Here is a 25828-nt window from a genome sequence, read left to right as displayed (position 1 = left end):
TAGAAATTCTTCCCCCTCTTTTCTCCTTACTCTAACATTATTCCAATAAATATTTGGGTAATCAAAGTCCCCTAATGTCAATTATTCTCCTACATCTCCAATTTCCCTGCAGATTTGTTCTTCTATCTCTCTCACTACCTTCTCATTATTTGGAGGCCTGTGGAATACACCCAGAAGTGTGATCATATCCTTTCTGCTTATCAACTCAAATGAAATGGATTCTGTCCTTGCCCCAAGGTACTCTCTCTTCCCAACAGTACAATGTCTTTTCTAATCAGTACTGCCACCCCACCTCCCTTTTTCCTTCCCTTTCTTTTCTGAATGGTTTGCATCAACGAATATTAAGCATCCAGTTTTAAGCCTTGGTTGGGGTTTTATCAACAGTGTGCCATTCCCAATGTCATAACTGGAGCTCTGCACCACTTACATGTATTCTCCTTTTCCCATTTCCTATGTGATTACAATTTAAATTCTAAGTGCCAGCAGCAGGGAAGCTTTACATTGATGAAACCTGTCACCAGCTGACAAGGAAGCAGGTACGGGTAGGCCATAAAAGAGCCTCCAGGTCAAACAGGGAGGCTCTGTATTATGGCCAAAACTTTCCTGTCCAGCTCCAATGCCATTAACATAAAACTTGAGAGCACAAAGGTGACACTTTCAGTATAAGTGAAAGTTATATTTCATTTATAAATATTTCCTATTACGTTGGTTTCATTTTATTCATGTGTGCATCATTGTTATTTTTTGAGAGTAATTTAGTCAGAGACTAAATGTACTGGCACACCTCATGGTTGGTACACACTGATAGTTACAGGGTAGTTAGGGACATTTCTTTTAATTTGGAAGAAACAATGTAGTGTTTTTCTCATTCATTCTTTGTTGAATGTTCATATTAGTGTCCAGTGTTGTATTCACCGCCCTGCGGGACATGGCTGAACTTGACGGCTCAGCTGATCCTCCCTTCTATGCATTGTAAACAACATTGTCCAAGATCACTGTCAGCAGGCGTAACTGATATCTGATGCCTCTACCAATCAGAGTCTACTTGCCAACCAGTCAGCACTCCCTCCTCAGGCAGTATAAATTGTCATTCTTCCCTTTACATTTGGTATTCTTCAGGATCTGTCCTGATGAGTGCAAGGCAAAAAGCTTCGACAGCATGGCTTTTTTTCAGCAATAACTGATACGTTATAGATGAACTCAAAGCCCCCATAAGGGCTTTGCTAGCCAACATGCTGAGACAGACCCACAATTGGACAATACTGCCCTGTGGCCCCTCATTTTCTTACCTTAATTGATGATCCCCACCATCCTCCCATCACACTCAGGGTGCCAGGTCATTCCCATTCCACTTTTCCATGCCCCCAACTGCACCCTTTTTTCTCCCCTGGATCCTTCTTCCACTCCTCCATGCCCCTCACCCCACCCCATACCCCTCACCCGCATCCTCACCACTGACTCACCTTTGCCAGTCTCGAACCTCCATGCAAGCTGCCATCTCCTGCTCCCTACCTTGTGCCATAGAATTAAATAAGGAAAACCGCTGACCTTAAACACAACTGCAGAAGGCCGAGAGTGGTGCACACCGCCTTTAAACAATCATGAACTGGGTGCTGTGAGACTCTCGTGCACTGCTGACTTTGTTTTGAAGGTAAGACGCAATTTTAAAAAGTTTTATGCTAATGAGTATTCATGGGATGCAAATATATTACAAGTATGAACCTTCCACTGGCTGGCATAATGCTTAATACCTGCCCTCTCTCTGTCATTGATGTGTACCACAGATTCTGGTTCACTTTCTTTACCCTGCAGAATGCTCCACATCTTCTCCCTGATGTCCTTTACCCTGGCACCAGGGAGGCAACACACCATGAGGCACTCAAGATGACAGTTATAAAAATGCCTGTCTCCTTAATTATGGAATCTTCTATCATGATTACATTTCTCCAGTTTGCTGTTCCCCTCAGTACAATCCCTTGCGCATTGACGCCAAGGTCTGGACTGCACGCTGTCAAGGTGTTGTCACTTTCTTCAATGTTGGATACTTGTTTGAGAGTAGCATATACCCCAAAATAGCCTCCATTTTTTACCTCTTCCCAGTCTTCCAGATGGCTGCTCAGCTACTATCCCGAACTCTCACTGCTTGTGGAATAGCCAACTCCTGGAGTGTACAACCCAGGAAACTCTCAGTCTCCATAATGCTCCACAGTGACTCCAGCTCAAGCTCGGAAATCCTGAGGCTCAATCTCAAGTAGCTGGGGACACTTCCTAAACATATGGTCCCCCAAGACACTTGCGTAAAAAATTTTCCTCGTGTCGCTGTTGGTTCTTTTGCAAATTACCTTAAATTATGCTCTCTGGTTCTTGGCCCTTCTGCCAATGGGAAGTTTCTCTCTTTCTACTCTATCTAGACCCCTCATGATTTTGAACATCTCTATTAATTCTCCAGAGCTCTCTGATTACTGCCTCTATTACATTGGCAAAGGCACGCCGTCTGGAGAGTCATAGAGTCAGAGGTATGCAGCACAGAAAAAGGCCCTTCGGCCCATTGAGTCTGCACTGGTCAAACATGTACCTAACCATTCCAATCCCATTTTCCAGCACTAGGCCCATATGTATGCCATGGCATCGCAAGTGCACATCCAAATACTTCTTAAATGTTATGAGGGCTTCTGCCTCTACCACACTTTCAGGCAGTGAGTTCTAGATTCCCACCACCCTCTGGGTGAAAAAATTCTTCCTCACATTCCCTCTAAACCTCCTGCCCCTTACCTTAAATCTATGCCCCCTGGTTATTGATCCTTCCACCAAGGGGAAAAGTTCCTTCCTATCTAACCTATCTATGCCCCTCATAATTTTATATACCTCAGTCATGTCCCCCCTCAATCTCCTCTGCTCCAGGGAAAATAACCCCAGTCTATCCAATCTCTGAAATTCGACCAGCTACTGTGGTGAGATTTGAACCTGTGGCCCCAGAGTTATAAACAAAAACAAAAACAAAAATAGCTGGAAAAACTCAGCAGGTCTAACAGCATCTGCGGAGAGGAATATAGTTAACATTTCGAGTCCGTATGACTCTTCATCAGAACTAAGAATTATAGAAATGAGGTGGAATATAAGCTGGTTGAGGGGGGTGGGACAGGTAGAGCTGGATAGAGGGCCAGTGATAGGTGGAAGCAAAGAAGAGATTGGCAAAGATGTCATAGACAAAAGGACAAAGGGGTGTTGACGGTGGTGATATTAGCTGAGGAATATGCTAATGATGACATTAAGGGTAGAAAGCAGGATGAGCAAGTGACAGATAGCCCTAGTGGGGGTGCGGTGGGGGGAAGGGATCGAAATAGGCTAAAAGGTAGAGATAAAACAATGGATGGAAATACATTTCAAAATAATGGAAATAGCTGGGAAAAGAAAAATATATATTTTTTAAAAATATACAAAAAATTACAAATTATTGGAAAAAGGGGGATCGGAAAGGGGGTGGGGATGGAGGAGAGAATTCATGATCTGACGTTGTTGAACTCAATCTTAAGTCCAGAAGGCTGTAAAGTGCCTAGTTGGAAGATGAGGTGCTGTTCCTCCAGTTTGCGTTGAGCTTCACTAGAACATTGCAGCAGGCCAAGGACAAACATGTGGGCATGACAGCAGGGTGGAGTGTTGAAATGGCAAGTGACAGGGAGGTCTGGGTCATGCTTGCGGACAGACCGAAGGTGTTCCGCAAAGCGGTCACCCAGTCTGCAATTACCCTTAATGTCACCATTAGCACATTCCTCAGCTAATATCACCACCATCAACACCCCTTTGTCCTTTTGTCTATGACATCTTTAACAATCTCTTCTTTGCCTCCACCTATCACTGGCCCTCTATCCAGCTTTACCTGTCCCACCCCCCTCAACCAGTTTATATTCCACCTCATTTCTATATTTCTTAGTTCTGACGAAGAATCATACGGACTCGAAACGTTAACTGTGTTCCTCTCCGCAGATGCTGTCAGGCCTGCTGAGTTTTTCCAGCTATTTTTGTTTTTGTTTCAGATTTCCAGCATCCACAGTATTTTGCTTTTGCCCCAGAGTTATAGCCTGGGCCGCTGAATTAATTGTCCGGTGACATTACCACGACACCAACACCTCTCCCAGTTAGAGAGATTGAAGGGTTTCCCTGAATGGAACCTGAAGCTGATGCCTGCAGGCATATCTCTGGTGGCTTCATTAAGAATTGCAGTAATGAAGAGCTTGAAGAGTCAGGGAGCCATTATCCACCCTTGCTTTACACCGATGGTTACCATAAAGGCATTGGACATCTCACCATAGGCACAAACATGTCCAGGTGCAAGATTTTGACAAACTGGTTCAGACATCCTAGCTTGGAGAGCAAGTGCCACAAACCAGGTTGAATCAACCTGTAACCAGCATAGAGAGATCCTGATGTTGCTCTTTGCACTTTTCTTGTAGTTCTCTTGCTATAAACTAGTGCTTCCAAAACCATAAGACCATAAGACCATAAGACATAGGAGCAGAAATTAGGCCAGTCGGCCCATCGAGTCTGCTCCACCATTCAGTCATGACTGATAGGTTTCTCAACCCCATTCTCCCGCCTTCTCCCCGTAACCTTTGATCCCCTTACCAATCAAGAACCTATCTATCTCAGTCTTAAATATACTCAATGACCTGGCCGCCACAGCCCTCTGTGGCAATGAATTCTATAGATTCACCACTCCCTGGCTAAAGAAGTTTCTCCTCATCTCTGTTCTAAAAGGTCTTCCCTTTACTCTGAGGCTGTGCCCTCGGGTCCTAGTCTCTCCTACTAATGGAAACATCTTCCCCACATCCACTCTATCCAGGCCTTTCAGTATTCTGTAAGTTTCAATCAGATCCCCCCTCATCCTTCTAAACTCCATCGAGTATAGACCCAGAGTCCTCAAACGTTCCTCATATGTTAAGCCTTTCATTCCTGGGATCGTTCTCGTGAACCTCCTCCGGACCCTCTCCAGGGCCAGCACATCCTTCCTGAGATACGGGGCCCAAAATTGCTCACAATATTCTAAATGTGGTCTGACCAGAGCCTTATAAAGCCTCAGCAGCACATCCCTGCTTTTTATTGTAGTCCTCTCGAAATAAATGTCAACACTGCATTTGCCTTCTTAACTACCGACTCAACCTGCAAGTTAACCTTAAGAGAATCCTGGACTAGGACTCCCAAGTCCCTTTGCACTCCAGATTTCTGAATTCTCTCCCCATTTAGAAAATAGTCTATGCCTCTATTCTTCCTACCAAAGTGCATGACCTCACACTTCCCCACGTTGTATTCCATCTGCCATTTCTTTGCCCATTCTCCTAACCTATCCAAATCCTTCTGCAGCCTCCCCGCCTCCTCAATACTACCTGTCCCTCCACCTATCTTTGTATCATCTGCAAACTTAGCCAGGATGCCCTCAGTTCCTTCATCTAGATCATTAATGTAAAAAGTGAAAAGTTGTGGTCCCAACACTGACCCCTGCAGAGCTCCACTAGTCACCGGCCACCATCCTGAGAAGGATCCCCTTATCCCCACTCTCTGCCTCCTGTCAGACAGCCAATCTTCTATCCATGCTAGTACCTTGCCTCTAACACCATGGGCTTTTATCTTACTGAGCAGCCTCCTGTGCAGCACCTTGTCAAAGGCCTTCTGGAAGCCCAAGTAGATAACATCCATTGGCTCTCCTTTGTCTAACCTACTCGTTACCTCCTCAAAGAATTCTAACAGATTTGTCAGGCATGACCTCCCCTTGATGAAACCATGCTGACTTTGCCCGATTTTACCATGCACTTCCAAGTATTCTGAAATCTCATTCTTAATAATGGACTCTAAAATCTTACCAACGACTGAGGTCAGGCTAATCGGCCTGTAATTTCCCATCTTTTGCCTCACCCCTTTCTTAAACAGGGGGGGTTACACTAGCGATTTTCCAGTCCTCTGGGACCCTCCCTGACTCCAGTGATTCCTGAAAGATCGCCACTAACGCCTCCACTATCTCTTCAGCTATCTCCTTCAGAACTCTGGGGTGTAATCCATCTGGTCCAGGTGATTTATCCACCTTCAGACCTTTCAGTTTTCCTAGCACCTTCTCCTTGGTAATGGCCACCCTACTCCCCTCTGCCCCCCGACTCTCTTGAACTTTGGGGATGTCACTCGTGTCTTCCACTGTGAAGACTGATGCAAAGTACCTATTCAGTTCCTCCGCCATTTCTTTGTTCCCCACTACTACTTCTCCAGCGTCATTTTCCAGTGGCTCAATGTGCACTTTTGCCTCTTTCTTACCCTTTAAAAATCTAAAAAATCTCTTGCAATCTTCTTTTATATTACTGGCTAGTTTACCCTCATATTTAATCTTCTCCCTCCTTATTTCTTTTTTAGTTGTCCTCTGTTGGTCTTTGTAGGCTTCCCAATCCCATGGTTTCCCTGGAGGAAGTCCGGCTCAGAATTGATGAGCTGGAGTCCGAGCTCCGGATGCTGCGGCACATCCGGGAGGGAGAGAGTTACCTGGACTCTTTGTATCAGGAGGCGGTCACACCCGGTAGATTAAGTACGCCCGAGGTTATGATTCAGCCAGCAACAGGCACAATCTATGAAGCACCAGACATAACTGTTTGATGGCACCAGCCTCAAAGCTGTAAAAATGTTCTCACAGCTTGGTACTGTGCTCGTTAGGAATGCCACAGTTAGTGAAGGTATCCATGTATGTAATCCAGAAAGCAAGTTCTGCCTCCGGCCGGCTTCATGATCGTACCTGGAAGTAGCATGGCATTAAGGTGAAGACTTAAATGAAACTCTACCAGGTGTCATGAGAGTATAATAATTTTCATAATATTTTTCTGGTTTATCATAAAGTAGGTTTATGGGAGAGGGTTATATTGTTCTGTCTGTGTGTGTGATTTAATTACATTTTGTAGCCAAGCAGACTGCAAGTTGAAGTTATCAAAAGTAAGGTGTCTTTAATACGCTAATAAGTAAAGATGGTTGGGGTCTGCACATGTAAGATGTAAAGGGAATTTGCATTTTTAGACAGATGAAGGGGGATTTGAATTTCAAAGAGGTTAATGAGAATACTAGCAATGTGAAAAGATTTATATTATAAGAAAGGCAAAAGTTCCAAAGACGTATGGAAACAATGGAATTTACATAATAAAAAGGGAGAAACATATATAAAGGGAAATAAGGCTGTGTGTCAAGGGAAGGCATTGTAAGATCTAACAGAAGTGTGAGAAGCCTCCAGCATTTGTGCATAAACCTGTTGTCTACAGAAACCGAAGCTGGAGAAAGCCACTTTGCATTCCACTGCCCAGGGTATTATGTTAACTTGTTGGATCAGTTTAAAGTCTAAAATATCTATTTTTGGACTGTTGCCTTAAAGGGGGTGTAACTGGGAGCCACGTTAATTAGGGATTTTAGGAGCTATTATAGTAGTAATTTGTAGTTCTATGTATGTGTTTGAAATCTCTTTTATTAATAAATGTTTTCATTTTAGCTTTTTTAAAAAGTCTCTAAAGTCTTGATGGATTTATTACTTCTGAATTCAGTGCATGCATCTCGAAATAAATACAAATTGCAAAACCATTGTGACAGCGCAATCCAAGTTCCCTCATGGATTTGATCCACCTGGCACACATCATCTGCCGTGTCATAACACAGTCCTTACCACCCTGCTGTATGGCGCAGAATCCTGCATCTGCAATAGGTGCCACATCAAAGCTCTGGAACACTTCTACTAAAGAAACCTAAGCTCCGGCATGAGAATTCGATGGCAGGACAAAATTACAAACAACGAGATCCTCTATCATGCTGTGTTCAACAGCATGGAGACCGCCCCCCAGAAAATTCAACTTGGATGGGCAGACCATGTGGATCCTGTATGGATGACTACAGAATCTCCAAACTGATGTTCTATGAGGGCTTGTCTCAGGGAAAATGACACTAAGGTGGTGAGTACAAACAGTATAAGAACACCCTAAAGAAGAGCCTTACAAACTTTTGCATTGCTGACTATCTCTCTGGGAAAACATTGCAGCCAATCAGCTCATGTAAAGGCAAGCACTGAAATTTGGTTCAGCATACTTCAAGGATAACCTACCCCATACTCACAACATCCAACATGTTTAGAAGAAGGCAGAGGTGACACAGCTGCGGAATTTCCCCCAAGCATCAACACCAACATGAACTGTCAGCTCTGTGCACATCCTTGTCTATCCCACATTGGACTCCTAAGTCATGAGAGGACCTGCAGAAGACGATGAGATCATATGCAGCTTGGACACACCTGAACAATGAGGAACCTACCACGAACAAATCTCTGCACAGCCTTCTCTTCTCTAAGGAGAACTCCAGCTTCTTTGATCTATCCACATAACTGAACTCCTTCATCGCTAGAACCTTTCTCATAAATCTTTTCTACATGCTCCATAAAGCCTTCACATTCTTCCTAAAGTGTGATGCCCAGAATTGGACTAAATCACAAATAACGAGGTCCTCCATCATGCTGGGAGACCGCCCTCCAAGAAATTCAACTTAGATGGGTAACCTCCTTTAGAGGTTGAACCAATGTTTTCTAAAGGTTCTTCATAATCTCCTGGCTTTTATGCTCTGTGCCTTTGTTTATAAAGCTCATGATCCCTTGTGTTTTTTTAACCAATTTCTGAACCTGGCCTGCATCCAGGAAAAAAAATCATCCAGAAAAAAATCCATTACCGTCTTAGCTAATCTTGCTCCCATTAATAGCAAATCAAATCATGGAGCTGATGTCATTCCCTTCCCTCCAGCTGCTCTGCTCATGTCAGAGTATCCCATTTTCATTTAGACTGCTAGGTTGCTGTCACATCTTTCTGCTAGGAATGCGTTTTACTGGTAATATTACCACAGAACTGCCAATAATTCCAAACAAATGTTCAGAGATATTTGGAGGATGTTTCACATCAGATGATCCCATTTTCAAAAGCTTTGAAAACAATACTGGCCTGAAAAATTATTTTTAAAAAGTCACAATAGGGTATCTACACTGCTAACAACATACCTCAGATATATCATAAATGTAAAATGCAATTTCAGAATCAGTGGAGAGTTTACAATATAGGTTCAGATTACAAAGTCATTTCATAATATTAAATACATCCTACCCCATCCTTAAGAAGTGTCTGTCTTCTATTTCTTCTTCAATATGCAACATCTTGCATTGGTCCATATTGAATGATATTTGCCACTGATCAATTTGTGACATGTGCCTCTATGTGAACTAATCTTTAACAACAGAATGGAACACAATGGGCCGTAACTTCCTTGGAGTGGCAATCAGCATCGGACTGCCACTCCATGCCCAATTATTGACACTAAATTTCTTTCGTGGCTATCTTGCCCAACCTTCTGACTCAGGCTGGGCAAGATCCAGGTAGCGCAGTTGTCCTTGAGGCCCAGCATCACAGTCCAGCAGAGTCGGATTGAAGAAGGACACGTCCCCTTTTTCACAGCACTAGCCGACGTAAACCGGGTAAGTTAAAGGTGCCATTGAAATTGACGGGCCAGGGTGAACGTAAGTGGGTAGGATTTGGGGAGCTTTGGGGATTTGGAGGTTGATGGGGGGAAATCGGAGGTTGGTGGTGGGGGGCGAAATCAGAGGTTGGGGGGGGGATCTCGAACTTTGGGTGGGGGGTTTGGCTCGGGGGAGGGGGAGGGTTTGGGTCGGGTCGGGCCTGAAGGGGGTTGGGGGGGGATATAGCCCATGCCGATGGGGGGAATCCTTTGGGGGGGTCAGGGAGGGTGGGTGGAAATACCATGGAAGGGTGAAGAGTAGGGAGTTTGGGGGGGGGCGGTTTGCGGCCCAGGGTTTTGGGGCGTGGGGGGTGTCCCTTGGGAGATCGGGGGTTTGGGGGGAGCCCCCTGGATGGTCAGGGGAGTTCCCTGGAGGGTCGGAGGTGTGGGAAGCGCTCCTGGAGGGGGTGGGTCTGGGTCTTTCTAATAGTTATCCAGAAATTAGAAGAGGTTTTAATTCTTCTACCTATTCTGTTTGTGTAACACAGCCGGAACCATCCAAAGTTTGTGACTTAAATTGCATTTTCGGATGGTTCCCAGCACAGCACAGTTTGTACTTCTGGGCAATTGCCGTGGAAATCCTTTCCTGTGAAGTTCTGAGAGAGATTCCCTAGCGCATCTTTGGGATGCCCCCTCCCACCAACCTGCACTTGGGAGCTCGGAAGTTATAGCCTAATAACTTCTTACCAGTTTACAACTTACACACTAAACATGAAGCAGCCCCAAGTCGTGTAATTATAGGGTATCAATGTTGCACTCATACTGACATTCTACATCAATTTAAAGTGATTGCAGGTGCTCAGTGGAAATATTATGCAATAGCCAGGTCAGTGATATAACTCCCAAGAACACAGAATTAATTACTGAAAGACATTATCATTGATTGGAGTTGTACAAGGTTGAGTATAACTTAAGCTCATCAAGAAGCTGCATTTAATAAATGACCTAATAGACTACTGGATCTACATCAACTTATCTTTAAAAATAAAAGAAATGAAATGCCTTCTAGCATTAAAAACTTAGCTGCAGAGGAAGCATTTCCTCCTTTGTCACTAAGCATAGTGCAAGATACAGTTGGCAGCTTAACCAGGATCTGCTGGGCTTTGCACAGTTACTGGTATTGACATCAGACACTTGAGTATAGCTGTGCCTCACAGTTGCTATCACATCACCAACCAATGACTGATATTTTTGATTACGTGAAGGAAATTCTAAACAGACTTCAGGAATAGGATGGTTCCAGATACAAACAACATTTACCTTCTACCAACTTGTAATCTTTTGCAATTGTTCAATGTTGTACAGGTTTAGGTCTAAGAATAATTTTCCAATTTTGTGATCTGACAAGAGGCTTTGCTCATCAGCAATACGTACCAGAAATCTGAGTGAATTCAATGCATGATATCATGACCACGTGCATTTCCAGCAGTCAAGACTCTTGGCCAGAACTGCAGAATCAGTCCTCTGATATCACACAAGAGCAGGCAATCTTATTCACAAAATCATTCATCTACTACAGATTAAGAGCATCACCAACCCACTTCAATGAATTTATTGCTGTAGTTTTACAGGTTTACTTCAACAACTGAAGATTTTAAACACCCACAATATTTGAGTTCACAGGCTGCAGTAGCTGAGATTTGCATTGAATGTTGCATTAGTGGTAAACAGAGCGGGGGAGAGGTGGGATCCATGAAGAACAATCTGACCACCTGTAGGTTTAAGGATGGGTCAAGTGAAGGTCTCCATATTGACAATCCTTACCAAAATAAGAAAGGAAAAACAAGAGTTTTCCAGAGCCACTAGTATATTTCTTCAGGCTGATATAATGCTTGGGCATCGTCTTTTTCAATTGTGAAAATAAATCAGAAGGGTTTCACTGAGGTTCTGCTGACAATTGCTATACTGTCAGTTTCTCTCATTAGTTTGGAGCTTCTGGAGATCTTTAAATAAATTGAAAAACTAACAGCTTGTGTAATAGAAATAAAACCAACCATTGAGTATACGACGTCAGATTTATACATTATAGGTCAAATGTAGGCGTTAGAGATTTTCTCCCAGTAATGTAAACACTCACTGGTATGGTCATAACAATTTATCATTAAAAGAGGATTATTTACATAACTAATGTTACAGTGCATACTTTGTTTTTATATACATTTTTTCAATTGTCCACTGATTTAAAATGATGTCTATCGACTCCCAGCAAACTACAGCGATAATTTAAAATATATGTGTTGGCATGGATTTTGCATATTATTCAGGACTGCACCAAAGCGTACAGAATCACACAGTGCAGAAGAGGCCCTTCAGTTCATCGAGTCTGCACCGACACGTGAGAAACACCTGACCTACCTACCTCATCCCATTTACCAGCACTTGGCCCATAGCCTTGAATGTTATGACGTGCCAAGTGCTCATCCAGGTATTTTTTAAAGGATGTGAGGCAACCCGCCTCCACCACCCTCCCAGGCAGCGCATTTCAGACCGTCACCGCCCTCTGGGTAAAAAAGTTTTTCCTCACACCCCCCTAAACCTCCTGCCCCTCACCTTGAACTTATGTCCCCTCGTGACTTAAAATGCTGTCATTTGAAGCTTTCCATTTAACCAATCTTTACACTTAACCAAAGCATGTGGCATCCTCCATGGCTCAGCTGGTTACAAGAGCTAGAATTAAACTATACATCACAGCACAGTGTCAAGAGTGGCTTCAGGTCTGTGCTGAGTTTGGTTTTCTCAGCTGGGGCCGAAGTAAGAGAGCAGCTGTTAGCCTCTCTGTGACTCTGGAGTGACAACGAAGAAGAAAAAAAGTTGCAAAGGGCTGTCACTCATTATTATCCACTGGCCCCTGCTGGGACCCAAATGGTTGCTGCAATACCCCACAGCTGAGTGGCCTGACAAGAGTCTAGCAGTAATTTTAACCTAACCTGCCCTGACAGGATTGGGTCAGACATGCATTTTTACTCTCTACTCAAGAGTTCCTTCCACATGTAACGTAAAATCAGATGGGTAAAGTTCAAATGACACCTGTCACCTCCCCACCCCTGGTCACATGAATAATGACCATTTGAACATGGAATAAGATTATTGTCTAGTACCTGTGGAATCGCTTCTCCTTTCAGGAGGATTGAGAATGAAGCAAATTGGCAGGGAAAATCAGTTATTTCATTGCCATGGCAGCTGACTTCTAATGCTGCAATCGAGACATATCCACTTACATACTAAACAACATTGGATTTCATTCGTACTATTGTTCTGTGTAATGGTTAATTCAACAACACCTATTGTCCCCAGGATACCTAGATTAATCAGTATAAATATTCATTTGTGGTTACATTCAAAAACAGAAAAGAGAGCAAAGACCTCTTTCCATCATAAAATACCCACCCCCCACCATCTTCTCACATTTATTTCCATGCATTAAATTCTGATAGAATTTGTGCATCATGGTATTTAACACTACAGGGGAATGTTTAACCCTGAAGGACAGATAGGTTGGGGGCAAGTCGGCAGGTGAAACATATAAGATTCTGAGGGACCATGACAAGGGAAATGCAGAGAGGATGTTTCTCCCCATGTGGGAATTGAAAACTAGGGTTTCAGAATAAGCAGTTTCAGAATAAGGGGTTACCGATTTAAAATGGAAATGAGGAGAAATTTCTTCTTCCTGAGGAGCATTAATCTGTGGAATTCTCTACTCTGGAGAGCAGTGGAGGCTGGGTCATTGAATATATTCAAAGCTGAGTTGGACAGATTTTTGAACTACAAGGGAATCAAGGATTATGGTAAGCAGGCAGAAAAGTGGAGTTGAGGTCACGATGTTATTGAATGACACAGCAGGCTTGAGGGCGCAAATGTCCTATTCCTGCTCCTATATCTAATGTTTCTTATGTTAAGTGAAAAATTTTAAAATACTCAAATCCAATTCCAACCTGCCTCCAAAAGCCCAATTCTGATTTTAAGTAAGGCAGATCTGGGGTACAGGCAACCAACCTGCTCTCAGGAGGCTGGTCAGTTACTGAAAATTTTTAAGGAGGCTGTACGTCTCCATTTTAACTAGATTTTATTTTTAAATCAGATGCCTTGATTTCCTGGCCTTAGGAAACCCAGCAGGTAAAAGGAGGTGAGGTGAGAAGGATCCCGCAATTAAATGCCTTTCCTGCACTGATTCTGACTCAGGAGGAGCAAGCCCAACAAGCTCATCTCCACGGATCTTACCTTCGATCAACCAACCACTAAACCCACTCCCAGTAACATTCAATTCACGCCCCAAGCCCCGGCATGTCCAACCCCCGCCCCCAATTCGTACGCTCCCCAGCAATCTGCCGATCCTCAATCCACACCTCCATGTTCGCGATCTGCTGAGTCCCACCCCCATGGTGTCCAAACACCCGCACAATCTCCAAGCTCTCCCCTCCCCCGAATATCATCCCCCCACACCCTTGTAAAGTCCCAGCAATCTGGGATTCCACTCCCTACAAAATCTGATCCAGCCTACCCTCCAAGACATATGATTTGTCCCACCTCCCCCTCTTGTGATGTCCACATTGCCACAATCTCAGACTTGCCTGCCATCTGCTCCCCAGCTGCTTCCATGACTGACAGGAAGCCAGCCTGACAATCTGGTTGGCTGTCAGTCTGGAAACCTGCTATATCCATTTAAAAGACCTCCTGCAGTTAAACTCAGAGCAACATCCAGGAAACCCATACTTTCTCAATTCCCCATCCAAAAATCCTGCTGGAGATGGGCGATGTTACCTCGCACTTCTACCACAGTTTTTCTTGAAGACAATGTGAGTTTTCTGCTATGGTATTCTGTACGCTTCAAAAGAGTTTTAATATTACAAAGGCAGACTGTTCAGGCTAACGCAAAAATTTAAATTATTTTACAAAATAAATAATTACACAGAAAGACGCATATCACATTACTTTGAGCTGTTCCAAAATTCTTGATAGGTCCTTCTTAACCTTTTAATGGAATATCTAATGAAACAGTGACCCCAAAGTTTAATGAGGTGCAAAACTGGAGCAGGAGAAAGGAATTATGGATGAAGAAGCTGGAAATACGGGTGTTCCCAATCACCCTGGAGTTCTAACTGACTGCACAAGCCACAGCCGAGCGTTGGGTATGTTTAGTGGTGGTGGAAAAGATAATGGGGGAGGTTTCTTTACATCCATTCTTGTGATGTGAGCATCTTTGGCAAGGCAAGCATTTATTGCCCATCCCTAATTGCTCTTGAGAAGGTGGTGGTGAGCTGCCTTCTTGAACAGCTGCTGTCCATGTGGTGTAGGTACACCCACAGTGCTTTTTTGTAAGGGTTTGATACAATTGAGAGGTTTGATACTGTTTTGTCTTCTGGTTCCAATAAGTTCGAAATAATCATGCTGTTGAACTCAAAATGCTGAAGCTTCATCGAGTGTGTTTCTTGTAGCTCGCCATGTGGCTGGTGGATCTACACATTGATGCTTGGCACCTGACTGCAGTGCAGCAATATGTGTGGCACCCTGGATGTACATTCGCATAACAGTTAGTTACTAACTCTTTACAAATAATATAACAATATAACAGCTACATCATTTCAGAGGGCAGTTAAGAGTCAACCACATTATTATGGATCTGGAGTCACGCATAGGCCAGACTAGGTAAGGTTGGCAGATTTCGTCCCAAGGGTCATTAGTGAAACAGATTGTTTGGGCAAACGGAGTGCAGCCGACTAACTGAGTGAAGACTTGGTGAGACGGGAATTTTAAGTGTTAATTTTGTTCTTAAATTTTCCTCTTAAAATCTAACCTAGTTTGTAATTAGCAGTAACGGGAAAGTGCAGTGTAAGCAGGCTAAGTTTTTTCTTTCTTGCAGTTTAAATGGGGAGAAACCAACAATCAAAAACAGGGGTGTCAAGTCCTTGGGGAAATCACACAGCTTTCAAATAACTTTCAGATTCCAAAGAAAGGTTTCATCATCAAAATGTTAAATAAAACTACAAGCAGAGCATACCACTGAGCAATCTGACACGCATTTATAGGATCTGAAAACTATGCGTACTTCAATTTTTGTTAGAAACGGAAAATGTGATACCTCTGGATAGAATTGTATGCTATTTTTCTCCAGGAGAATGAATTCAAACATGGGCACCTCAAATAATCATTGTTCAAGACCTGTTACACCAGAGGCACAAGACATGTCCCAGTGCAAAGCAACCAATGAGGATTACAATCTTGTGTACAGTCTGTGCCCAGATTGATTAGCGAACCAAAAATACTTAGTCTGGGAAACCACCCACAAATTTAACAGGAGCACCTGACCAGTGTTCCAACCGCCAAATGTGACATGGGTATTGAGGGACCCACAGGTGAAGAGATTATTTTCATTCCAGTGATCTTCATCATCTCCTCCACATCTTTTTTCCCCTTTCCTCAGCAAGAGAAATTGTCAGCACCTCAAAATCCAGTCCCTATTCCCAATACATAAATATACTAATGAGTTGACCTTGTTATTGGGCAAGATCAGCTCATTCCTACCCAAGAATGTGAACAGCCAGAAAAATGTGGACACTGTCAACACTGCATGGAAGCCAATTATTCAGCCCCCATGCCTGGGCCTCAATCAGGTGAAGTTAAATTTAAAATTCACATTATTCCATCTAAAGCCATATCTGCATGATACATTGGACACTTTCCCATTCTGGCCATGATGGAGCCCTTTATCTATCACACTTAGATTCCAGAATGCTACTTCAGCACAGAAACCATCATATTCAAAAGATTTTTTTATCTACACTTTCTATAATATATTGAAGTCAATGTGTATATTTTCTCAAAGCTAATCAAATACTAGGCCCCTCCACAACCAAAATTGATTACTTTAGCCTTGTAAAAATCACTGCATGAGATCACATGTGGAATAATATGTCATTTCTAGCACCTTCCTTCAAAAGGACATTAATGAGGGCTCAGGGCAGGTCTGGGGTGATTCTGGGATTTAGAGTTCTAAGCTATGACATAATTGTACAGAAAGGTGCCAGTTTACATAAAAATAAGATCCGGGTGGAAAAAAAGGGAAGATTCAGATGAAGAAAAGACAAGAAGCATTAATGATGTCATTCAAAGTAAGTTCTTAGACTTGGACTAAGAGAACAAAGAACCGCAGGGCAGAGTTCAAATTCACAAAACTCACAAAGAGATTAGGGGACCACATTTTTTCCATTCCACAGCACCTAGAATAGTATATATCTGAGAAAGAATGCCAGGAAAACCAGCTGGGTGGAATTAATTTACTTCTTCAAAGAGAAGCTGGATAATTATCTGAATGGAAACAAGACTACAGATTAATAAGGAGGGGAACAGACTAAGATGATCAAATACTCTTTGTTCTAATCTTTCCTAATGTCACATCACTCATTTTGCAATAGTATTTTCAAAAATTATTCACAATTTTTGCTCAATTTAAGTAATTACTAACAATTTTATTTTAGTAAAAATAGTATTCTTTAAAAACTAGTTACAGCTAAAGAGGCAAAAAATTAAAATAAGCATGCATTAAATTCTGTGCTAGAATCCTGGGCGAAATTTTCCGTGCCCGCTGGCGGTGGGTGTGATAAGTGGCGTGAGCTGACAAAATGGCGCGATCAGTTTCACGATGGCGGGAAGGCAGGTCACGATTGTCCGCTCAGCCCGCCAATGGTGGGCCACATTTCCCGCCATCGGTCATAGGGAACCTCATTGTAACACATCAGCATATCATTATCAGGCCATCCCGCCAGACTCTTGCACCCCCGCTGGATCGTCAGTCCACGTCGGCAGGAAAGCACGTCGACGTGTTTCACAGCAGCACAGAGGTGACGTGCACTTGGCGACCTGCACTTTGGGTGAACTGGAGGTGAGTGCACAGCAACGCTCTGCAGAGCTCATCAGGGTTGCTTGTTGCTTTGAAGGCTTCAGGGGCACCGGGGAGTCAGGGTTAAGTGCTGCCCTGCATCGGAGGTGACTTTTGAGGGTGAGGGGGAGCAGGGGGCAAGTGCAGCCTTGTCGTTGAATATAGCACACAAGCATTCGGGGTCAGGGTGGGGGTAGGATGGGCGAGCGAAGTGGCCACGCATTCGGGAAACCAGTGTAAAGTGACCACTCCTCTGCAACTGAGACAGTTCAGGTACAGCCACATTGACATGATTGGAGTTGGGCTCGTAGCTTATCTGTCCACTCAAGCAACGCAGATGTATCAAAGTACCACCAAGTCCTTCAGAGCTCCCCCCACCACCGGCACAGACTGCAAACTCATGGGCACTTTAGTGGACCGCAGAACAGCTGGATGACTGTACACGTTGTACAATCACCTCTCTAAAGCTGGCCATGTAGCAGTCACTGCTGGAGCAGCTCACAGCCCCTAGCAATGTCATCATCCTGGTTTGGACCAGTCTCCCCCATGGTTCAAGCTAGCAAGGCAGCCATGCAGCGCACTAATCTCTGGCCATCCAAGTGGTGGTCAGCACTCTCCAGGAAGCGTTAAGGGGCCGTCACACTTAACCAGGACAGGTTCTTAGTGCATCCATGCTAACCACATTTCTCTCTCTTTCATCCTGCAGGAGGAGTACATCAGGATCATGGAGCCTGGTGAACTAGCTGTATGCCTGATGGCCTACAGAGCATGAAGATGAGAGAGGAGAGCGCGACTGGGGCTCCTGGCAGGGCAGAGGCAGGAGCAGCAACTTCAGGAAGAAGGGGCAGCTGGGGCTCCACCGAACAGCCACAGCGAGCCATCACAGGCCGGTGCCTAGCAACACCCAGGGTCTATAGATGCCGCCTTTCATTCCTACAGATGACCGAGAGCCAGTGTTGCTGAAGACTGTGAATTTCTAGGGAACTGGTTGCTCACATCTGCCAGTTACTGCAGGACTTGGCGCCATGGGGACATGGAGGGCATCCACTGCCAGTAGCTCTGAAAGTGACTGCAGCGCTCTATTTCTATGCCAGTGGCTCCTTTCAGGGCTCCACAGGTGTCCTCTGTGGGATCTCAAGCCTCCACCCACAACTGCATCCACAAGGTCGCGGATGCCATCTTTGCGAGGGCACACAGCGTTGTGCATTTCGCCCGGGACCAGGACAGCCAGCATGCAAGAGCGATTGGGATTCGCCCAGATCTCGGGTCTCCCCACAGGTGCAGGGTGTGATTGACTGCACTCACGTGGTGCTCAGGTCTCCATCGCTACACTCGGTGGACTACATCAACCGCAAGAGCTTCCATTCGCTGTACGTGCAGCTGGTATGCGACCACTAGAAACACATCCTGCAGGTCTGCGCACGGTTTCCAGGGAGCGTGCACAACGCCTACATCCTCAGTCGGTCACCGATCTCTGGAGTCTTCCAGGGTCCACTGAAGCTGCAGGACTGGCTCCTCGGGGACAAGGGCTATCTGCAGAGGCCGTGGCTGATGATATCTGTGCAGCAGCCTCAGACTGCAGTAGAGTGATGGTATAATGAGGCTCATGCTGCAGTTCGTACCTTGGTAGAGTAGACCATCGGGATGCAAGGTGGGATGCAGTTTCCGGTGGCTGGACCAGTCTGGTGGAGCCCTGCAATACAATCCACAGAGGGAATAACGCATCGTCATCGTCTGTTGCGTCCTTTATAACCTGGCGCCCCAATGGAGAGACAAGTGGGCTGAAGGGGAGATAGAGGAGCTGTGCGTCTCCTCCGACGAGGATGACGCCAACACGGATGAGGCTGAGGAGGTCCTCGGAGGCAATGATGACGGGGATGAGGCCCTCACACTGGCTAGATGATGCAGGTGTGCTCGGGAGGCCCTCATAGCTGCCAGATTTGTGGAGGATGATGACGACATATAGTGAGGTGACCCCATAGTTCCTCACATTGCCTTTGTGAACATTTGACTCCAGTCTGGCTTATGGCAGTGCGAATATCCTCTATGAAAATGTTCCTGTCATGGAGAGGCAGTGGAGGCACTGGAGGCCTCTCGACTGCAGGAGGATGATGATGATGACATGCTGTGAGGACATTCCATAGATCTTCACATAGCCTCTGAGAATGTCTGACTCCTATCTGGCCAAGGACAGATTGCTTGCACTCCATGATCAGGGTCAGATAGTGATGCAGCCATGAAACTTTAGAAGCATCTGATGCTTTGTCCACCTTCAGCACCTGAGCCCTTCAGGAGCTTGAGCACAGCATCAGTGGTCACAGATGTTGAAGAGATGGGGGCCATCCCCACCTTAAAGGTGCTGAGAGCACAAAGAGAAAATGCGAGAACACTATGGCACCTGCCCACTACATTCTGGCAGCAATGACCAGCACCATCGAGGTGCAGACATCAGTAATGTTTTCAGGGAGTGTGAGGCTGGACCATCACTGTGGTCGGACGGCTGCACGGGGAAGAGGCCCTGGACTGAGACATCTGCCTTTTGTCTTGTGCAGAAAGGTTTCACATCTTAGCGACAAGAACACTGCTCATCAGAATAAGGAGCCGCAGGCAGGGAGACATTCTTGGGAGTTTATTGACAATAGTGAACAGTATGTATAAACAATTAACACCCAGGCCCAGGCCGTGCAACTAGTTCTCTTTAACTGTCCTAACCCTGCTGCTATGTCTTGGTGCTTCCTGGACATCCAAATTGGAACTGGAGGAGCCTGCTGACTGTGACGCCCTGTCTGTGATGACTTTGGTGGGCATCCTCTGGAGGGCCGAGATTTGGAGGGCCCTGGCCTACTTTCAGGGTCTTGCTTTGTGGCAGTGGCACCTTCCTCAGCCTGTGAAGCTGGATCTGCGGAGGTCACAAGAAGTGGGGAGTCAGATGGGCTGGTCACACGCGGAGTCACCTGGGTAGATGGCCCCGGAGCATGCACCTGCTGATCCTCCTCCCTATGGGTGCCCAGGGGCCCAAGGCTGACTCCTTGAGGAGAAGGGGTAGCTAGAGTGAGGTTGAGCTGCTCAGCACCCGTCTCGTGGACACACTGTGGGAGGCCAACTATGGTATCAGCGATGGAGTTGAGCCCATGCAGCAGTGCAGGAGCAACGTCCTGGACCAAAGTCTCCATGGCGGCTGCCATCCTACCAGTGTTGACCTTGGTGTGATCACCTCAGGCTGAAGACAAATGGACTCCTCCATCGTGCCTTGCAATCTGAGGAGTGCAGCGGACATTCCATCCTGGTGTTCTTGAGTTTGCCTTTGCAGCTCCAGCAACTGAAACATGACCAAGTCCAGAGGCTCGTCACCTGACTCAGACACAGCAAATTTCTGGCCTCCAGCTGTCCTCCAAGTGCCTGACACCTGGGAAGTCCCTGCCGCTGCCTGCAGTGGATCAGACAGTGCAATGTGCTCACCAGATTTTGATCCTGAGGCTACTGTAAAGCTAGGTCCCATCGAGGTGTGTCTCTCTGCGCTGGTGGAGGGTGTGCATGTGCGCTGTGACGGGTCTTCAATTGGTATTTCAGCAGATTCCTCTTCCGAGGTGTCCTCGGAGATTGATTGGAGGCCCTAGGTCATGGACTCTCTTGGCTGTTTGGCAGATGTGCCAGCGAAAGCAAGGAGAGATAATTAGTGCATGTCAGTGGCCTGTGAAACAGGACAAGTCACTCACTGCATGGTCGTCTGATGGGTGTTGCACTACTGGATCCTCACTTGGTAGAGCAGTGCCAACTTCACTGTCAGCACAGGACTGGTCCAGATCCTCGACAGCCAGCTGGATGGCTCTGTTTTCAAAGTCCATGAGGTCCTTGATTTTGGGCATTCCTCTGCCGTTTTGTGACCTCTCTCTCTCTCTCTTGTTGTATGCCAGCTTGTCCTGCATGGATGGAGGTGGGGAGAGTGTATCATGACGCCTGCCAGGCCAGATGAGAAGTATACCTGGCCTGTGTGGGTGGTGAGTGATCCCATGGACGGGATGAGGACAATGACGGTGAGTGTGAGACAGTGAATGGTGATGTCTCTTGAACTGGCAGTAAGTGAGGGACCTGTGGATGTGTGATGGGTTTGTGAATGTGTGCGTTGAGAGTGTGAAAAGAGTGACTTACCCTGGTGGAATGGAGGAGCTCATTTAGCTTCTTGCGGCACTGGGTGGCTGTCCTTTTCTGAAGGGCGTTGGTGCTGACCACTGCTGTCACCGCCTCCCAAGCAGTCTCCCTAGACATTGCTGCCATCCTGCGGACAGAGCAGGGGTACAGGACATCCCGGCAGGCCTCCACGGCATCCAAAATTCGCTCGAGTGACCCATCATTAAACCGGGGAGGGGGGCGATGCAGTCTTCTTTCAGGGCCATGTCTCCCATGCAGCAGTGGTGAGCTGGAAGAAATGAGCGCAGTGTTTGTGGCTGGACTTTAAACATGGTGCCTGGCATGATGCAGCGACGGGGTGATGGCAGGAGGGTGAATGAGAGCTTGCCTGCCACGGAAATGGTGTGTTTCCCAGGAATGCATAAATAATGAGGCGGGTTTGGGGTGGCATGAAAACCTGCCATCGCGGCCATTGTTTTACCCGCCCGCTACCGCACTTAGTGTAAGTTTGGGAAAATTCCGCCCCCTTTAACTACATAACCTCCAGCTCATAAGCACATCATACAACATAGCCTTTACAGCACACACATATCAAAAGTTAGTAAATGAAGCAAAACCTTTTTACTGTGCTGCCTCTTCATGTCAAATGATTAGAGAAAGAATAAAACAGCAAGATAACTAAAAATATCTCAAACCACTTTTATGAGGCGTGGGGGGAAGCGAGGAAAGATAGAACCAACATCATGGAAGCAATGTGAATTATACATGAGCAACACACAGTGGGTTCAAAGCAATATTCCCAAAAGGATCACAGCACATTGTGCAAAATGTTTACTACATGATGGATAAGAAACTGTGGAAACTGCATTACGTTCCCTACCTGAATATGGTATTTCCGGGTTCAATGGCAGCCGTCCTGGGTCAGCAATGGAGGCTCTCACCAGAGATGTTACACAGCACAACGACGCCAAGTAATAAACTAAAAAAAAATGTTACTCATTTCAAAATATCAATTTCAGTACAATGCCATTTTATTTTTAATATTAGTATGACATTTTCATTTTGAGCTAATTACATTCCTATTATATCTGCATGTCTTTTCACTGACAATCACAGCTATCTTTAAAAATATGATGCAAAAGCAGGACTATGGAAGTTAGGAGATTTAGATTATGCATTGCTACTTCTTTCTGGTGTGTCTTTCTTTTTTAAAGTGCACCCAATTTGACAATTTACTTTGGTATTTATAAAGCACTGGGCTTATACAGCTACAATGTTGAGGCCATCAGTTCTGTCCCACATCTTTGCAAAGAAGATGGCAGCACAGAGGAACAGAATTGTGCAGATGTAGTGAGCTGGCAAAGATCCAAAGCCAAGCAGTTAAAGCTAAGTAAAAGGCTGCTCCATTAAAATATTTAATTTAATTTAGTTCATATAATCTGGCTTTTCTTGCAAAATAATTAGGAAAGACAAGAAAAAAAAAGGCTCACAAAAATCAGATCAATATTCTAGGTAATATTTCACTGGGACAACGATGTGGTCAGAAACAAAGAACAAAGAAAAGTACAGCACAGGAACAGGCCCTTCAGCCCTCCAAACCTGCGCCGATCATATTGCCCGTCAAACTAAAACATTTTGCACTTCCGGGGTCCGTATCCCTCTATTCCCATCCTATTCATGTATTTGTCAAGCTGCCTCTTAAACACCACTATTGTACCTGCTTCCACCACCTCCTCTGGCAGTGAATTCCAGACACTCACTACCTCGTCTGGCAGCAAATTCCAGACACTCACTATCCTCTGCGTAAAAAACTTGCCCCGCACATCTCCTCTAAAATTTTCTCCTCTCACCTTAAATCTATGTCCCCTAGTAATTGACTCTTCCACCCTGGGAAAAAGTTCTGACTATCTACTCTGTCCATGCCACTCATAATTTTGTAAACTTCTATCAAGTCGCCCCTCAATCTCCGTCGCTCTAGTGAGAACAATCTGAGTTTCTCCAACCTCTCCTCATAGCTAATAACCTCCAGACCAGGCAGCATCCTGGTAAACCTCCTCTGCACCCTCTCCAACACCTCCATATCCTTCTGGTAATGTGGCGACCAGAATTGCACACAATATTCCAAGTGTGGCCTAACCAAGGTTCTATACAGCTGCAGCATGACTTCCCAGCTTTTATACTCAATAACCCTGGTGCATTACCAAGCAGATTACTTGTCCTCAGGGTTAAACATACTTGAAAATCAGCGATTCAAGGAATAAATAATCAAAGTCAATTCTCTCCAGACACTGGGTCTGATCATTTTTTATTAAATCTTAAACTTGAGATGTGAGCATCACTGGCAAGGCTGGCATTTATTTTCCATGTGAGCTGCTTTTAAGAAGCTGGTGGCGAATCGCCATCTTGATCCGCTGCAATCCATGTGCTTATAGGAACACCCACAGTGCTGTTCGGAAGGGAGTTCCAGAATTTTAACCCAGTGACAGTGATATAGTTCTAACTCAGGATGATGTGACTGGGAGGGGAATTTGCAGGCGGTAGCGAGCCCATGTGTTTGCTGCTCCTGTCCTTCTCAATGATACAGGTTTAGAAGGTGCTGTCAAAGGAGGATTGACAAGTTGCTGCAGTGCATCTTGTAGGTGGGACATCCAGGCAAGTGAAGAGTATTCCATCACGCTCCTGACTTGTGCCCTGTATATGGTGCACAGGCTTTGGGGAGTCAGGAGGTGAGTTACTCGCCGCAGAATTCCTAGCTTCTGACCTGCTTTTGTAGCCACAGTATTATTGGTCTAATTAAATGTTTGCCCAGTTTTGCTCATTGTAGCCTCAGGATTCTGATGCTGGGGGATTCAGCGAAGGAAATGCCATTGAATGTCAAGGGGAGATGGTTAGATTCATACTTGTTGGCAATAGCCCAAGTCTGAATGTTGTCCAGGTCTTGCTGCTTGAGTATCCGAGGAGTCGCAAGTGATACTGAACAACAGACAACCAACCGCAAATATCCCCACTTCTGACCTTCTGTTGCAGGGAAGGTCATTGATGAAGCAGCTGAAGATGACACAAAGGTCTAGGGCACAAACCTGTGGAACTCCTCCAATGATATCCTGGAATTAAGACAATTGGCCTCCAACAACAACAGTATGACTCCAACCAATACAGAATTTTCCCTCTAATTGCGATTGACTTCAATTTTGCTCAATTTTGCCCTGATGGCACCCAGTCAAATGTTTCCTTGATGACTGAGATGGAATCTAGACTGGAGGCGGATGCTTGAGGGCAAATCAACAACTGACATGTGGGGGGCTTTCAAACGTCAGTTGATAAGAATTCAGGGCCGGCATGTTCCTGCTAGGATGAAGGATAAGTATGGCAAGTTTCAGGAACCTTGGATAAAAAAGGATATTGTGAGATTAGTCAAAAAAAAAGGGAAGCATTCATAAGGGCTAGACGGCTGGGAACAGATGAAGCCCGTAGCGAATATAAAGAAAGTAGGAAGAAACTTAAGCAAGGAGTCAGGAGGTCTAAAAGGGGTCATGGAAAGTCATTGGCAACCAGGATTAAGGAAAATCCCAAGGCCTTTTATACATATGTAAAAAGCAAGAGGGTAGCCAGGGAAAGGGTAGGCCCACTCAGGGACAGAGGTGGGAATCTGTGTGTGGAACCAGAAGAAATGGGAGAGATACTAAATGAGTACTTCTCATCAGTATTCACCAAAGAGAAGGACTTAGCGGTCGATTTGTCTAGGGAAGAGTGTGTAGATAGCCTGGATCATGTTGAGATCAAAAAAGGGGACGTGTTAGGCGTCTTGAAGAATATTAAGGTGGATAAGTCCCCAGGGCCAGATGGGATCTACCCCAGAGTACTGAGGGAGGCAAGGGAGGAGATTGCTGGGGCCTTGACAAAAATCTTTGATTCCTCACTGGCTGTGGGTGAGGTCTCAGAGGACTGGAGAATGGCCAATGTTATTCCATTGTTTAAGAAGGGTAGCAGGGATAATCCAGGAAATTACAGGCTGGTGAGCCTTACGTCAGTGGTAGGGAAATTATTGGAGAAGATTCTTCATGACAGGATTTACTACCATTTGGAAGCAAATGGGCATATTAGTGAGAGGCAGCATAGTTTTGTGAAGGGGAGGTCGTGCCTCACTAACTTGATCGAGTTTTTCGAGGAAGTTACAAAGATGATCGACGATGGAAGGGCAGTGGATGTTATCTGCACGGATTTCAGTAAGGCCTTTGACAGGGTCCCTCATGGCAGACTGGTACAGAAGGT

The 25828-nt window shown here is 45.2% G+C and overlaps 1 protein-coding gene across 2 annotated transcripts in view; it reads right to left on the bottom strand.

Moving 5' to 3' along the window:
- The window catches only part of zdhhc21 (zDHHC palmitoyltransferase 21), a 221781-nt gene that overhangs the window by 181096 nt on the left and 14857 nt on the right, over positions 1-25828 (bottom strand). For both annotated transcript variants that reach the window (XM_078570528.1, XM_078570529.1), the window contains exon 3: positions 22437-22535. In XM_078570528.1, coding sequence (XP_078426654.1) covers positions 22437-22535 — 99 coding nt within the window. The remainder of the gene's footprint in view (positions 1-22436; positions 22536-25828) is intronic.

The sequence above is a fragment of the Cetorhinus maximus genome, chromosome 2 (assembly GCF_964194155.1).
Source record: "Cetorhinus maximus chromosome 2, sCetMax3.hap1.1, whole genome shotgun sequence".
Lineage (NCBI taxonomy): Eukaryota > Metazoa > Chordata > Chondrichthyes > Lamniformes > Cetorhinidae > Cetorhinus > Cetorhinus maximus.
The sequence above is the reverse complement of the archived record's forward strand: the minus strand, read 5'-3'. Positions and strand labels throughout refer to the sequence as shown.